Raw genomic sequence first — 15,856 nt, 5'->3', positions numbered from 1 at the left:
AACTGCTGACACTGCCCAGCCTAAATGCCCAGCAAACAAAGAAAGTCACAATCATGCTTCCCGCATTCTCTATCCCACTATTGTACTGATTCAGGATTAAAAAGTGGTTTGACTGAATAAAGCTGGGTCCACTTATGCTGGAGAGGATCCTGCTGCAAGCTGGTACTGACTGTTTTCTGCCTGTCACCAGCGAGCAAATGGGTACTGATGTCTATCAGCTGAAAGCGCAGGATTTGTGCTCTAAGTTAGCAGGGCTTTAGAAGTCATCATGAAGCCACTTTTGGATATTGGAAATTGGTAATCATTTCAGAGCGTGGAACTGCTGCACTCAAACTCATTCAGTAAACCTACTTGTGGAGAAAAATCCTGTTCCAAATGACTCAGCAGGAAGACTCCTATCTATTTCAATAGGAATCTTTTGAATCTATATGTTGCAGTTTTATATAACAATTTTTTACAAGTTGAGTGAATAAAACCTATTCTGTTGGTGGAAGGCAGATGCTGTGCTACCAGGAAGATGCCAGGTCACCCCCATGGGCATTCCCAGCTTGGGTATCACAGCCTCTCTTCCTCCCCCCTACTCTTCCATTAGATAGTCAAGGCTTCAGTACTTTGAGGTTGAAGTTAGCTAGTTGTGTGAGCAGGCTGTATGAAGAAATTCAACACTCCTTCCAGGTTCTGGAACCCCTGGCTTCTGTGCCATTTTCAAAGGAAAACTAAAATCTTTTTCACTTATGAGGTCAGAGCTCTGCAAACATTTTCCCTTTTTCTCTAGCAAATGCTTCTCAAACTGTAGAAAAAAATATTAGGTATAAGTGGGTTAAATAGTAAAATTGTAAACAACTTGGGGAAAGTTATCCTTGCTGTATGTTGAACTATGCCAGGGGAGCCTTCTGGGATTTGCTGCTGCAGTTTCCAAGCAAGATGACAGTTGTACTAAAAGTAAAAGCAAAATATCTGAAAGTTGTGACTGATTCCCAGAATTGCAAAATAAAATTTTGTCCTTCAGTCACGATGCAATAGTCAGCTACTACCAAATTTTTCATAAAACATATTTTGGCCCACAAATAACTTACAATTTCTGGGTTTTTTTAGAAAGGCGGTATTTGGAGTTTGCTTGGATATTTTTGCATTTCTCTTTTTTGCCTCTCCAGGAAAATAAAATAGACATTATCATGCTAAGATTCAGTGTTCTGGTACATGGAATACTTCCTCTTTACTGCTGCCTGCTAAACAGTGTTGAACTAAGCTTACATTGCCAGTTCCCTATCCTGTCTCAGTCCCTTTTCTGCACTGCATTTGCAGTGCATTTTGAACAAGTGTACTATTTTTCATAATTTCTCCATGGTTCTCCTCAGAAAATCATGAAAATAAATCAGAACAAGGACATTTGTTCTAATGTAAAATTTTGCAGTCCAAAAATATTGTTTCCTCTGCTTATGAGAACAAAATATAGAAGAAAAGGGTTACTCAAAGTTCAGACTTCAAAATCAACTGGATCAGTGGTAAGTAGGATGTTGAGGCTGCACACAGTGCTATGGAGCACACAGAATTATATTTGTGTATGCTGAGTAGTTACAATTCGGAACAGAGACAGAAGGTATTTCAGTAATTCACTAATATGTCACAAGTCTCCAAAATAACAAACTAAGCAAAAAAGCAGGAACACGAGGAAAAGTACAAAATTTCTCTCACAGCTCTTTGTTTATGTGGGTCAGTTACAATGGCTCGAAGGTTTTGGTAAGCAATGCAGTGAAAAAAAAAGCATCTTGTGCTTGCAAAATCTGGTAGGTTTTTCTTAAGAAGAAGCAAAACATTTTTCTTACTCCATCTGCAGTAGTTTAATTTGAACGATTTGTTGGGATTTTTTTTATTCAGTAAAGTGGTAATTTTCTTAAAACAGTTTAGAAGGCAACTCTCCTGTTTTGTCTATTAGCAACTTCACAAGCATAAAATGGATTTAGGAGTCCATTTTTTTAAACTAATGATGCATTTATATGATTCCCAATAAGAGGCTGAATACCCACTAGAACTGTTGCTTAAAACCACAATCAACATTTTATCTTAACAAATGAAAAAAGGTTAAATACCTACTGTGAATGCATGGTATCTCAGTTGCAAATTTAAGAGTTATCATGTAAGAATAAGAAACATCTTGTTGAGGATAATAGACTAGAAAAAAACTTTCTAACCTATGAGCTATTTTTGGTCAGAACATCAGTCTCCCACATGCTTATGGCTCCTTATAAAACTTTCAAACATGAGCATGAAGGCTGCCCCAAACACTTTGATCAACTGGGATTAAGTTTGATTTTAATCACTCTATTTTTGTATCAGTAGAATCAGCATTTGACAATATTAATGACATAAGCTGCTACCTTAGCCCATACTAATACTGCATTTGCAGTTCCCTGATGTACCTTATGAATCAGGTCAATTGATAGAGCTCTTTGTATGAACAGCAATTAACACGTTTATTCATCTGCATCTGAGTCACCCAGTCACAAAACAATTGAGATGGGAAGGGCCCTCTGGAGGTTGCCTAGTCCATTCCCTTCTTCAAAAGTTAGATCAAGTTCCTAGTCAGATCAGTTTGCTCATGGCATTGTCCAGTTTTGAATACCTCTAGTATTTTCATCTCCATCTTTTGATGTAGAATGCCTGAATATTCCAATCTCTTGACTACAAAAATGTGCTTCCTTAAAAAAACTCCTCAAAAAAAAACCTTCAAAAAAAAAACCCCACTCACAACAAAACACTAAGAAGATAAGATACTTTCAGTGTTGTTGTGTTTTTTAAGGGTTTTTTTTTTTGGGGGGGGGGGTTTTATTTGGTTTGGTTTGGTTTTGGGGGGGTTTTTTGTTTTGGTTTTTTTTGTTTTGTTTTGTTTTGGTTTTTTTGTTTTGTTTGGGGTTTTTGTGTGTGTTTGTTTTTTTGTTTGTTTTTTTGTTTGTTTGTTTTTGTAATTTGGGTTTTTTGTTTGTTTGGGGTTTTTTTGTTTTCTTTTTCATTTCTTCTTGCTATGTATATTGAGGTAGCTTGGAGTTTTGGTTGTAATCCAGCTCAATAGTGAAAAGCAAATTTGACTTTCATTAAGACAGGTTTAAACAAAAACCAAAGATTTAAGCACCTGAAATAGTATGCTCAAAATAAACATTTTATGCACTCAAGTCTTAGTTTCTTTTCACTTTCACAACATCCAAAAACAAATGCCCTGCATTTTGCCTTTTAATTTGATTGCTATTCTAACAGCAGTTTCATCCAAAATACAGTGTGAAAATGAGGTTTTGCTACCCCCAAGGTAAATGACTCTCTTCTTTCATGATCAACTCACTGCATGACTTTGTTTCCGTTCCATTTCCTATTTAAAAACCTCACCACAACTAATTTTGACAGTGAATGCGTACTAGGAAATACAAGACTAGCACAGTATTATGGCTAAGCAACACAGTCAGTTCAACCTTTTAACTGAAGTAATTTTTAATGTGGGAGAAAACAGAATCACTCCTGTATCATAGGGTCTATGAATCACAACAAAATATACTGACTGCATAGGTTAATACTGATTTACCACATGAGGTTCTAGAAAACCTTACAAAAAACCTAAACACAGGGTTTCTAAAAACAACATCAACAAAATTTTCCAAAATTCTCAGTCAATCAACGCCACTGTCTGAGTAGCTAACGAATCTCTTTAAGATTTAAAAAAAAAAAAAAAAGAAAAAAATCTTAATCTTCTTCTCCCTGCTTCCTGGAGGTTCAACTGAGCCCTAAAACATGACCCACACAGATGCCAGAATTGCTATACAGCAATATGGCTTCAAGTGGAATGGGAGTGGGTTCTTTCCAAGAGACACAGACTGCATCTCGTGTGCCCTTCAGAGCAGGAGGCAGCTGCAGGGCAGGAGGCAGCCCTGAGTAATTAGCACCATACGTAGCTGGGTGCAGTTTCTGTCTAGGCAATAGCCTAGGCTGCAAAAAACTATCCCAAAGCAATAGTAACACACAAAAGATAGGACTGCTCTTGGAATTCACAAATTTTTAGAAGGACCAGGTTTATCCTTTTTGCTGAAGGAGAGAGTTTAGACTCTTCTCATGGCTGCACGATGGTTTACCATTGTATGCAATTGGGCTGGATAACAGGAAGCGCTGAGTACACCATTCAGATTCAGACCCTGCTTAGAATATTTTAGATTTACCATTTTCCTCGATTAAAAAGATTCACAAAACCACATTATGCTAAGAAGTTTTATGGTCCTGTACAATCTGAGGCACTTGCAAGTCCTCTGTCAGAGCATTTATACCCAAAGGACCCTGACAACGTGTTGCGGGCTAATTGGCTGGCATGACCATGCACTGGAGAGGTAGGCACATGGATCACTAAGGCCTTCAGAACCTGCTAACCTTGATGAGCCCCTCCAGGCTGAAGATCTATTCATCTCATCGATGTGTCTTCTGCTGCATCAAAATTTTTAACTTTTGAGGCAAGTTTCTTGTATGTATCTGAACTCTTTAAGTCTAACCTTGTGTCAGAAGAGAATGGTCTGAGCTCTGCTCAGTTCCCATGTTCTTAGCTCTACTTATATTCTTCATCTCTCTGCTATATGCGGACAATTCATTCAATCTCCGAAATGTCATCGATGTGACAATTTCTATATCTTTAATATAGAATTATGTAATTTTTAATTTTTAAGACTAAAGCTTCTGAAGTGCAACTAAGAAATACTGTATATGAGAGAAGTCACACAGTATATGCACAAGTAATGAGTAATACCCAGACCACCTGAACCAGAATAATTAATGTCTTAATTCCAGCTTAATTTGATAGGTTAAAAAAAAAAGTTTAAGAGATCAGATCAGTTCAGCTTAAAGTTGTAATATAATGAGTTTCTCTAAAGTTAATTAGTGAGACCAGAAGAAATTCCCAATAGTATTCTTTGAGATCTCACTGGCACTGAGAAAAAAGAAATACTCATACTGAGCAACTGTACCTCTACTCTGAGTTCCAGCTCTATACAGCAACATACAGAAAATTGCTCTGTTACCAGACTGTCAAATTTTTTTCTAAGAGGTATACCTAAAGGACAAAGAAATTCCTGCAAAGAGGACCAGCAGTCACAAGCTGTGTAACCTCTAGAAGACCCATTTCACAGAACTGTCAAAGCACAGGAAATGGCTGCAGCTAAAATAACAATCAGCATTAGCAGAATGCATTAGTCAGGGTTACCTTTGTTGTCACTTAAAATGGAGCCAAAGGCACTGATCACCACATCAGCTTTCAGACGGACAACCTGATCCTCATCTTCTTTCCAGTTACCATCACTGTCTTGTTCAGTTCGGACAAATTCCATAGCAACAATTTGTCCACCTTTAAGAACAACTTTCCGAGGGGAGAGGAAAGGCAGAAATTCACACTTCTCTTCTTTTGCAAGTTCCATCTGTAGAGCAGAAGCAATAAAACATATACTTTTAACTATGCTGTGCTTTTATAAAAAAAACAAACAAACGACCCAGACATTTTTTGACTCAAGATGTTACCATGTATTCTTCTGTAGTAGAAGTCAGCTGCCTCCAGTAGGCAGACAGTCATCTTATTATCAGCTTCAGAGCCTCCAATGATATTAAATCAAGCATTGGCACTAGGTAGATTTTCAAGGGAAATATTTCTCCAATATATTTTCTTATTTTTCTGTTACTTTGAAGATATTTAACTCCTTTGAGGGCAAAGGAGTTACTCATGCAACTATCTGTGTCTTTTAAGAAGGGTCCTAGTATTACTTTGGACATACCATGATTTGTGTTTACTGTGATTTTAAGATTTTATTAAATACTGACTACCATGTGCAAACAACAGTTTTCTGAGTGACAATCCAGACAAGATCTTCTGAATCTCTGCCATGGTAAAACTGCTTAAGTCAATCAGCATTTTATTTTAGCAAAGTCTTCAAAATTTGATTGTCTATGTTTACACAACAACTTTTTTTAACATGTAATATCCAACCTGACATGATTCTAGCATGGCCATTACATGAAGCTACTTTTATTTTAATGTTTTCAAGGCCTTGCATGATTGGATGAGTACAAACATTGACAACTTTTAGGAATTTGTCCAGGCTGCTACCAAAGATTTTGGTTCAGAGTGACAACTGATTTAGTAAGAATCTGAATAGCACACGAGTCTCTGCAATGACTTCAGTAATCTCATTGTGTCTAGAACTCTTAATTGAAGTGCAACAGAAGTAACTTATGCACCAAGAGACCCTCTCTTACTTTCTTTGAAGCTCCATTCCCCTTCTGTAAGATCTAAGGTGCCCACCTTCTTGACATAGATGACCAAACTACCACAAATATCGTGATAAAGATACATTAGATATCCTAATATCCTCAACTACGTAAAAATGTAATGTACCAAATAAATGAAAATGGAAAAAGACCACCAAGATAAAAAAATCTAATCTGATAAAAACTCTCAGAGTACAGATACACTGAGAAAGCAGAGTCAGTTTCAAAATGTGCTGATGACCTGATAAATGCCAAAGTGCAAAGCCAAACTAAAAATCAAATTGAATGCTGAAATTTGTGATGAATGACATTGCTGCATTGCTGTTGGCAGTGATTCAAAGCCAAAATCACTGTAAGTAATTTTTTACAAGATTTTATAGGCTCACAAGGCCACATCAGAAACAGCAGCCAAAAGGTATCATTCCAGGATCTAACCACGACCTGTAGAGTCACACACAATACTCAAATGGCTGTTGGATTCCAAGATTCAAAATTTTACTGCATTTTCCAATTTATAAGAAATTGTAGCCCCTGTTTGCAAATACATCTCTGACTTTACAGGAAAAAGATACAACCACGGAAAATTATTTACATTGAGAGTATAAAAAGTGAGCATCGGATTTTTAATAAGGATTCATACATTTTAAGAGCACTTTCATAAACAAAACCTTTAATAGATGCCTTTTAAGCACCCACAGCACACTTTCAGGCCCCATAGAAATAACAACCAATATGCCTTCTTATAAATGCTGTTACTCAATTTTACCTCTTCTGGGACAGCCCTGATATTAGTGAATCCCTTCCTGAAGACCACGAACACGCGACGAGCTCCGCAGCGTAAAGCAGATGTTGCACAGTCAAAAGCAGTGTCTCCTGCCCCAAGTACAATCACAGTTCCATGTATTGACGGCAATGGAGAGTGACAGGCACACATCCCTGAAAGATAAAAGGAAAACCCCATTTTCAAGTAGAGAAACCATTTCTGCATGACAGCTCAAACGGTACTTGTACTCAAAGCGGTGTAAAATTGCATCTTACAGTTTCCAAGCGTGGAGTGTCACTATCAAATTATTCTGCTCCACCGAAAGACAGTTTTATTCCCCCTTTTAAGATATGCTCATATACATAATTTCATAGTCAGTACTTTAAGCAGCTGCACCTTTCTATCAAGAAAGAATTCAAATGACAACACGTTTGTAGGATTGTGTGTCCTGTCAGGTTGAAACTAGCATTGTGAGATCTTTTTATTCAAAAAGTAAGTTTCTCTCTCATCAGATTGATCATCCTCCCAGTTTAAAAAAAAAAAAAAAAAAAAGATGACCAATTGTTTTGTGTAATAGTGTATCAACATTAGTCCCCTCAGTCTTCTATAAAGCACTGACTGTTCTGGCTATGACATGGTTCTCAGAGGCTATTTGCTGCAGTAGCTGAACATGAGGAAAAAGAGTATTGTTATTACAGTAATTCCTGGATCTTCCATTGACAGAAAATGGTTAATCTACAGTGGCTTTCTACAAAGGACTTGTAAAACGTTACACGGAGAGAATGACATTTTGTATTTGTCATCTACAGCTTGCATTCGATTCAATTCAACAAGAAATACTTAAATAAAACTGAACTGTGTCTGTTCCTTGGATAAGACTGCACTTTATCACGTTTAAATACAACTAACTGTTGATTAGGCAAATGATTGCAACTTGAAAAATAAGGACATAAATAACTGAAAGCTATATTCTCAAAGAGCCTGTGACAGTTCTAGTCAGGAGGCACTAAGTTGGCAATTTAACCATTGCACTGTAACTCAAATATCCTCCTATAGCAGCAGCAGATTTTTATATGTAATTGTGGAACAGAAGTATTATACATGTAAATAATGCTTAAATGGAGCGAGAAACAATATCCTAATATAGATACTCTCTCTCCATTTGTAAAATGCTTAATGTGTGACAAACGTTATCATTTCCCCCCACCATGTATATGGCATTGCATTTACTATTTATGTAACAGGATTCTTAAGCCTAAAATTTTCTCTAAACTTTTCTCATTTATTTTTAATGAACTTCATCCTTCACAAAAACTAGGCACTGAGCAGTAGAGAAAGCAGAAGTGCAGCAGGGGAATGGCAGCTCAGAGTGCCGTTACAGCACAAATCCAGAACAGATCAGTCACAGCAGCCCATTTTGCTCTTAGTAACATGCTGCTCCCACGGTAAATTCACATCTATGTATTTGCAAGGGGAACCCCTTTTGGAGAAAAGTATATTAACAGGTGGTATTCAGAACTTAATAAGCAGGAAGAATATGTACTTTACTGTGACTAAGTCTATTATGTCTATTATTTAAAAAACTGTCATAGTGAAAAAAAAGAGGATAAAGTAGGATGTAGGATATTTATATTTTATTTTAAAATTCCATGTCTTAGAGAGCAAGAGGTAGCTATAGATACAGATAGACACTAGGAAAACTAAGCAAAAGAAACCATGTTAATTAACAGACAACACCAAAGAGATATCTATTACTGTCAGTCAGAAAAGGTTAGTTCTTCCAAGTTCATCCTTTTTCTCATTGTAGACTTAATACAAAAAAAAAAATCATTACATATCCTACCAAATCAAGAGTGTTACTTTGCAACATTTTAAAAGATGCAGATCACAGTATATAGATCCTCATGCAGTCAGGTGACAGTACACAAGCACTACATGTCCTCAAGGAATTCTAGAAAGTACTTTTAGTCATTGTTTTGTGGGATTTATTTTTTGCTTTGTTAATCTACAAATGTTTTGCAGTACATATTCTCAATCTGTTTTATTTTTGAACATCTCTCTCTTAAAAAAAAACCAAACAAAAGCTCCACCCCTTTCTCCCAAACCATTTAAGCTCACTTTGAGCTTAAGAAAACAGACAGAAATAAGCATTTGATCAAAACAGCAGAGAAATGGGACAGATGGGCTGGAGAATTTCACTTCCTAAATATTTTGCATAAAATGGGGTAATAAACTTTACTTTTATAGGCAGAATAATTTGCCACAGAAGATATATTCTTCAACAGTGTTTAAGGAAAGTCTACTAAATAAGCAGGCAACACTATATGATGCTAAAAGAAATTTCTGAATGCTCAAATGAAAATCAGCTTGTAAATTAAAAAAGTTATATTAAATACGTGGTCTTATGAAGTTTAACAAGCGCGAGTGCTGGATTCTGCACCTGGGACTGGGCAACCCTGGCTTTGTTTATAGACTGGGGAACCAGAGGCTGGAGAGCAGCACTGTGGAAAAGGACCTGGGGGTCCTGGTTCATGGCAAGTTGAATATGAGTCAGCAGTGCCCTGGAAGCCAGGAGGGCCAGCCCTGTCCTGGGGGGCATCAGGCAAAGCATGGCCAGCTGGTCGAGGGAGGGGATTGTCCTGCTCTGCTCTGCACTGGGGTGACCTCACCTTGAATATTGTGTGCAGTTTGGGGCACTGTAACATAAGAACATATTAAGCTATTAAAGAGTATCCAAAGGAGGGCCATGAGGATGGTGAAGGTCTGGAGGGGAAGCCTTAGGAGGAGTGGCTGAGGTTATTTAGTCTGTTCAGCCTGGAGTAGAGGAAGACTGAGGGGAGACCTCACTGAAGTCTACAACTTCCTTGTGAGGGTAAGAGGAGGGGCAGACACTGACTCTTCACTCTCATGACCAGTGACAGGCTTGAGGAAACGGCATGAAGCTGAGTCAGGGGAGGTTTAGGTTGGATATCAGGAGAAAGTTTTTCACCTAAAGGGTGATTGGGCAATAGAAGTGACAGGGAAGTCTCCCCAGGGTAGTGGTCACAGCACCAAGCCTGTCTGAGTTCAAGAAGTGTTTGGACAACGCCCTCAAGCTCATGGTATGATTCTTGGAATGTCCTGTGCAGGGCCAGGAGTTGGTCCTGATGGGTCTCTTCCAACACAGCATATTCTATGATTCTATGATATGTAAAATATCACATTCTGTTCTAAGTATATGTCCAGAAAAACTGTACATTAATTTTCTTCTTATCAACACACTGGGAAATTTACACCATGAAGGAACGTGGCATGGAAATCACACATCTAGAGCTTATGACTTCACAATCAGGACACTGAAAGCAGCTATACCCCTTGGGGAGCAAATGCAGCCATCTCTGTACTCCAAGAAAGATGCAAAAGCATAAAACAAGACTGCATTCAGTGCCTACGAACTGAGCGTTGTTTTATTAACTCCTGCCACACTCCTGTTATCCTGAGTCTTAGACTGCAAGTTCTTTGGGTAAGGAAGTAGTGCTGATTTAAATGTGTCTCTAAAACATGCAGCACATGACTTGGAATCAAGTAAAATAATTTATCAACAATATACAAAGCAGTTGTTTATATATGTTGGAAACACGTTCTTTAATATCAGATTTTTTCAAGACTATCTTATATATGCTATTTATATCAAGATAATTTATACAAATGAGAAGCTTAAGTCACCTTTTGATTATAATTCAAAATAACAAATATAACTTATTAGGGGTGATGATGATTTTCCATGTGTTTAGATTTTTATATATGACTATCTGGTTTATAATCTCTAGGACTGAATTTCCTGACCATACTCCTGAGGCTGTCACTCACCAAGAGAAAACCCTGTTCCAGATCTATTAATTGGAAGGTGCTTCATAAATGGATGAGCTGTTATGTAACCAAACAGTTTTATATATCAATAACTATTAATGACTTACTGAATGTGATTACAGCAAGAACATATCACACACCTGGTTTACTTGCCATTGCTACCAAAGGTAAGAAGTCTTTAGATGTGTAGAATCCTTGATCCATTCTCAGTCCTTGGAATATACTGTCTCTGTTTGGTTCTGGCAAACCTACAATAGATATTTTTTTGGCACATCAGAATTACATAGGAGATTTTAATGACCAACATATTTTTTGCATTACACACACATTCTCAAAAACATCCTCAATACAAACACTTTTACAAACCCTCAGATGTTTCCAAAAGAACATCACAAATCACTATGGTTTCACATTTACAGCCTGTAGCTTATATAACTGGTGATCATTTAATAGTACTGGCACTTGAAAATCAGATTGCTGGGTAGCATGTGTACACATATAACTCTTAACAAAAGAAACGCAGAGGAAAGGATAAGAGAGAACAGGGTGCAAAAGCAGCAAAGCTACTGGTGAAGACTTGCAAGCTTTTCTCCTATTGCTTTACCTGCCCATGAATGTAACTCTTACTGCTGTGAAATGGTTTTGCTTTCTTTGTTTTGAGGCATTTTTCAGCTGGTCTGCAGATAATACAAATGAGGCAATAATGAACAGCTTAAGTGATGAGGGGAGGAAGACAAATGGCAGTGCTGTAGATCTGTGAGTCTTTGTATGCCATCATTTTTTGCCATTCTTGATTGTTTTCTCGAAACCTCGAAGTCCTTATTGGCTGACATTTATTTCTAGTTATTAATAGCACACATTTAGACAGAAGCCGTAGGATACAGACAAGGATTCACTTCACAACCATTAATAGCAACAAATACCTTTTGGTAAAAAGAAAGCAGCAAAAAGCATCTTCCAATTCGCAAATAACATCTTATTGCTGTGTGAACATTTGGACAGCACAAAAACCCAGCCCAGCTGACACAGAAGTTAAATCATTTTCTTCATGCAAATGTGATGATCTATCAGGATGTTTTCAACACAGTCTCAACTTTCAAATTTATATCTAAAACCCCAAAATATTATCAAAAGCATGCTAATTAATAATTACATACTGAAATGGAGTAAATGTCAACAATTCTGCTAGGAAACCACACTAGAAACATGAAGTCTCAGAGCAAGCAGGCAGAACTGGAGCGTGCAAAGCAATCTGTGTTCCCTCCATTCTCAGGCATGGATGGCAGAAGACTAACATACACCTCTTTGAGATCTCTTGGAAAACCCTACTAACACCATGTTAGTCTCAACAACAAAGTAGGATTGCGCTTTGAGGAGTGCTATTCCAAGTAGGGAAGATTTGGGGTCTTTTTATGTTACTTAAGTAGCAAAAATCTGTCTCATTACAGCATAAGATCAGAACTCAGTCATGAAAAAACGTAGTGGTTTTTCATGAGTGACCTATTTGAGGAAAGTTTCTTAAACCTCTAGATCCCTGAATGAAGTTAATAAAATACAAGAAAAAAAAATTATGTTTTTAGATTTAACAGTTTCAGTGAAGTGAAGCAACACAATACATACTCTCAGTGAATTCAAAAGGCTTACAAGCCAAAAAGCAAATAAAAATATCCTGAAATTTTTATGTTTCATAAGTCTCATGCTATTGTGCACTCTCTTGATCTCTACTTAGAAAAAAAAAATCATGACTCAGTTGCTGAACACCTGACTTTCAAACCAACACTGATCTATAGTTGGATATTGAGAAAAATAAGGTTAGAAAATATTAGCACGTACTGAACTTCAAGACCTTTGCATGCTGTACTTTCTGGGTAGACTGGAATTTCAGCTAATGAAGAATGAATAATGGATAACTTAAGAGGCAGCCAGAAATACTTAGTACTATTGAAAGTACAATATGTAAAATGCATTGAAGAAATTATTTTTAAAATGGCATAGATTTTCCTCTACATATATATTGCAAAATTATCTATGGGAAGAAGAGTACCTCAGAGAAAGCTCTCAGTGACTGCCTGCAGGCAGAGGACAGAGTAATGCAACTATTTCTATTGAGGTATACATAAACCAGTTCAGAGGGCTCAGTTTACTCCTGGGAGAAACACTCTTGTCATTAGTTAGATGTGCAGCCTGCATTAAAGATAATTTCCTTTCTACCTAACAGCTCCATTCAAACAGAAGGAGAAACCCTCAGAAATATTTTTTTCCCACTTATTTTTGTCGCTTTTATGATCTCCTAATAAAAACTATTTTGTCTCTAACAGCATCAGTAATTTTGCTCACATAGGCTGAAGAAAGAGTATAATTAAGGAACTGTTGCAATGTTCAAGGTCCAGGTTCATCACTAGTTCGGTGTCACTGAAATCAAAGAAGTTGGATTTAGAATGCATTGGATTCAATAATTTTTAGTCTGGCTGATATGACCAAACAAGCTTAACAAGTAGTCAACATACACAGCATTCTCTGCTATTTATTTTACTATTTTAATTTTTTTGAAAACTCCATTAAAAACAGTTTTTCCAGTACATTTGAAGGAAATGCAGGGGATTTTTTCTCTTATTGCTATAAACATCTAACACAGATTCAAGCTCTTTGCTAAGCATCTGCTGGAAATTGTATTGGATTCTAATACATCTCCTTTCTCCTTTTGCTATTTGCCATTTTAATGACTGCATTTAATTTTGTTAAAATAGAGAGATTGAGTACTTCTTAAAGCCACTAGCTAAGAAAGAGGCAAATAGAGAAACAGATCAAGAACAGATAAGATCCCCTTTAGAGACACCATTTCATAATAAATGTCCACCCCACAGAAGTATGCTTTACAGAGAGATTGAATACTGATAAATAGCCAACAGTCTCTTGGGAGAGAATATTTAACAAAAACAAACAAACAAACAAACCAGCTGCAGAGGAAAAATGTAGTTTTGAGCAAATGGTTTTAGAGAAGAAATAAAATATATGAAAACTCAGTCATGTACGAAAGACACAACTTGGGATAAAATAATGAACCAACAGAAATACCCTTTGAAGATAAATCAGAGAGATCTTTTAGCAAAAGGGAACTCACAGAATAGTACAAAATAGCCAAGAACCACCCAGGAAAAAGTGCTTAGAAAAATATGAGGTCTTTTCCCTAGGTTTTAGGCTGAAGCCAAGGGAGTAAGTTTTCTGCTCTCCAAATCCACTTGAAATCCATACAAAAGGATTTTTTTTTTTAAATTTTTTATTACTTGGTATTTCTTGTCCTGTAACAATCTTTCACAATTCCACATATCCTGTATTTAAATAACTTGTATCAAAATCTAGTGAAAACAATTATTTCCTTCCCCTACATTGAAGAATAACTCTTCTGACGGGCAACCAAGAGGAGGCAGCCTAGAAATGCAACTCCCTTGGTGGTTTTTGGATACACTCTGCACACCCTTACAGAGGCAGAGAGCTATGCACAGCCCCTCATCTTCTGCAGCCAAGACCCTGGACCTCCCAAAGCCTCAGTTCTCCTTTACTTGCTTATGCCAGGGAAGAAGCTTCTCAAGTAACTGATACCCAAACCACGCAATGAAGCCTCAAGTGCTGTGGAAAACTGCATTTACTAAGAATAGAGAAAGTAGAAACATTGTGAAAATAACAGCCTGCATGACAGATCTAGTTCAGCTTTGCAAAAGCTAATCTAGACAGTCCCAATCTGGGTCAGTACAGTGTAGAAAGCAATTCATCTCAATTCCTAACCCTCTGTTTTGCTATGCTCTGCCTTTCATCTCCAGCTGCTCCAGTCATCTCTCAGTAAGCACCACTACTGTCTTAGTATGAAACCTTCTCTCCTTCTTTCCTTCATTTGATCCCCACAACCCCTTCTCCACTGTATAATACCTAAACATAAATGTCTCTCCCATGTCTGACATACCATATACTTTCCAAAGTCATTAACCACTAAAACAGTGACTTTGGAAAACAGAGACTTTAACCTCCTTTATATATAAATATATATATATATATAAGAAAAAACCATCATCATCCTCCTATCAAGATCTTGTACTCTTTGTTCTCACAATGCTGATGCATGTCAAGTCACAGTGTCAAGTCCACGGTCTCCATTTAAAGAGAATTTAGATACAACTCCCTAGCCCAGTTGAGATATGAATCACTAAATGATTAGAGTAAATTTGTCAGATATACAAAGCACTATACAAGAATGATGCTTAGACAATGTAAGGGATTGGCATGCAGAGCAGTGCACCTAGTCCACTTGGTTGCTGCACCAAATAAATCAAGGCATGTCAACACATCAATCAGGTAAGTCTGCTATTACTGTAACTACGAGCCTGGTCTGGAAAGGGGAACTAAAGCAGGAGTACAAACAGCACATTCTTCTCCTATTTTGATCAAATTCCCTCCCCCAGAAACATGAATGCATTGTGAACCTGAACTTATTGTTTGGATTACTTAAATCAGACATGTTTGGGCAGATTTGCAGTTTCAAATGAACTTCTCAACTGGTCTTAATAACTGACACACAAAATAAGCCCTGATCCTTTATAAGCACCAAATGTAGTTTTCACTGGCAGCTGACTGAAAACACAGCTCTGGACAAAAAAAAAATAATGGAGCTGAAGTTGAAATGTAAATATGCTGCAGCCTACAGGGTCAAAACTAAAGCATTGTGAGATTTTTCTGGTTTTCCTCATATCAACCACTGAAAAGTTTGGGTTGCTTCATTTTTAATTGTGGTAATACTAAATTGTGAAAAGAGTTAAGCTGAATTAGGGAAACAAATTAAGAGCTAGGAAATCTCAAGCAACATCCTCTCTCTTTGCATTCTTAGCTGCTGCTTTCCTGACAAAAGTCTTCAAGATCAGAATTGGCTGAATTGTTTTTACCAAACCCTTACTTTCAGGTAAAAATGTAAAT

At 37.1% G+C, this 15,856-nt stretch overlaps 1 protein-coding gene across 11 annotated transcripts in view; it reads right to left on the bottom strand.

Moving 5' to 3' along the window:
* DPYD (dihydropyrimidine dehydrogenase) overlaps positions 1-15,856 on the bottom strand; it is a 337,796-nt gene that overhangs the window by 171,988 nt on the left and 149,952 nt on the right. For 10 of the 11 annotated variants that reach the window (XR_010432716.1, XM_064664686.1, XM_064664689.1 and 7 more), the window contains 3 exons: positions 11,035-11,142; positions 7,049-7,218; positions 5,228-5,438 (listed from right to left, as the gene is read on the bottom strand). Coding sequence is in view for 10 of the 11 variants with exons in the window: in XM_064664686.1 (XP_064520756.1) it covers positions 5,228-5,438; positions 7,049-7,218; positions 11,035-11,142 (489 nt within the window). In the remaining variant the exon portion in view is untranslated. The remainder of the gene's footprint in view (positions 1-5,227; positions 5,439-7,048; positions 7,219-11,034; positions 11,143-15,856) is intronic. The other variant, XM_064664688.1, reaches the window with a different exon arrangement.

This window comes from Pseudopipra pipra, chromosome 9, assembly GCF_036250125.1.
Source record: "Pseudopipra pipra isolate bDixPip1 chromosome 9, bDixPip1.hap1, whole genome shotgun sequence".
Lineage (NCBI taxonomy): Eukaryota > Metazoa > Chordata > Aves > Passeriformes > Pipridae > Pseudopipra > Pseudopipra pipra.
Note: the sequence above shows the minus strand (reverse complement) of the source record. Positions and strands in the feature narration are given on the sequence as shown.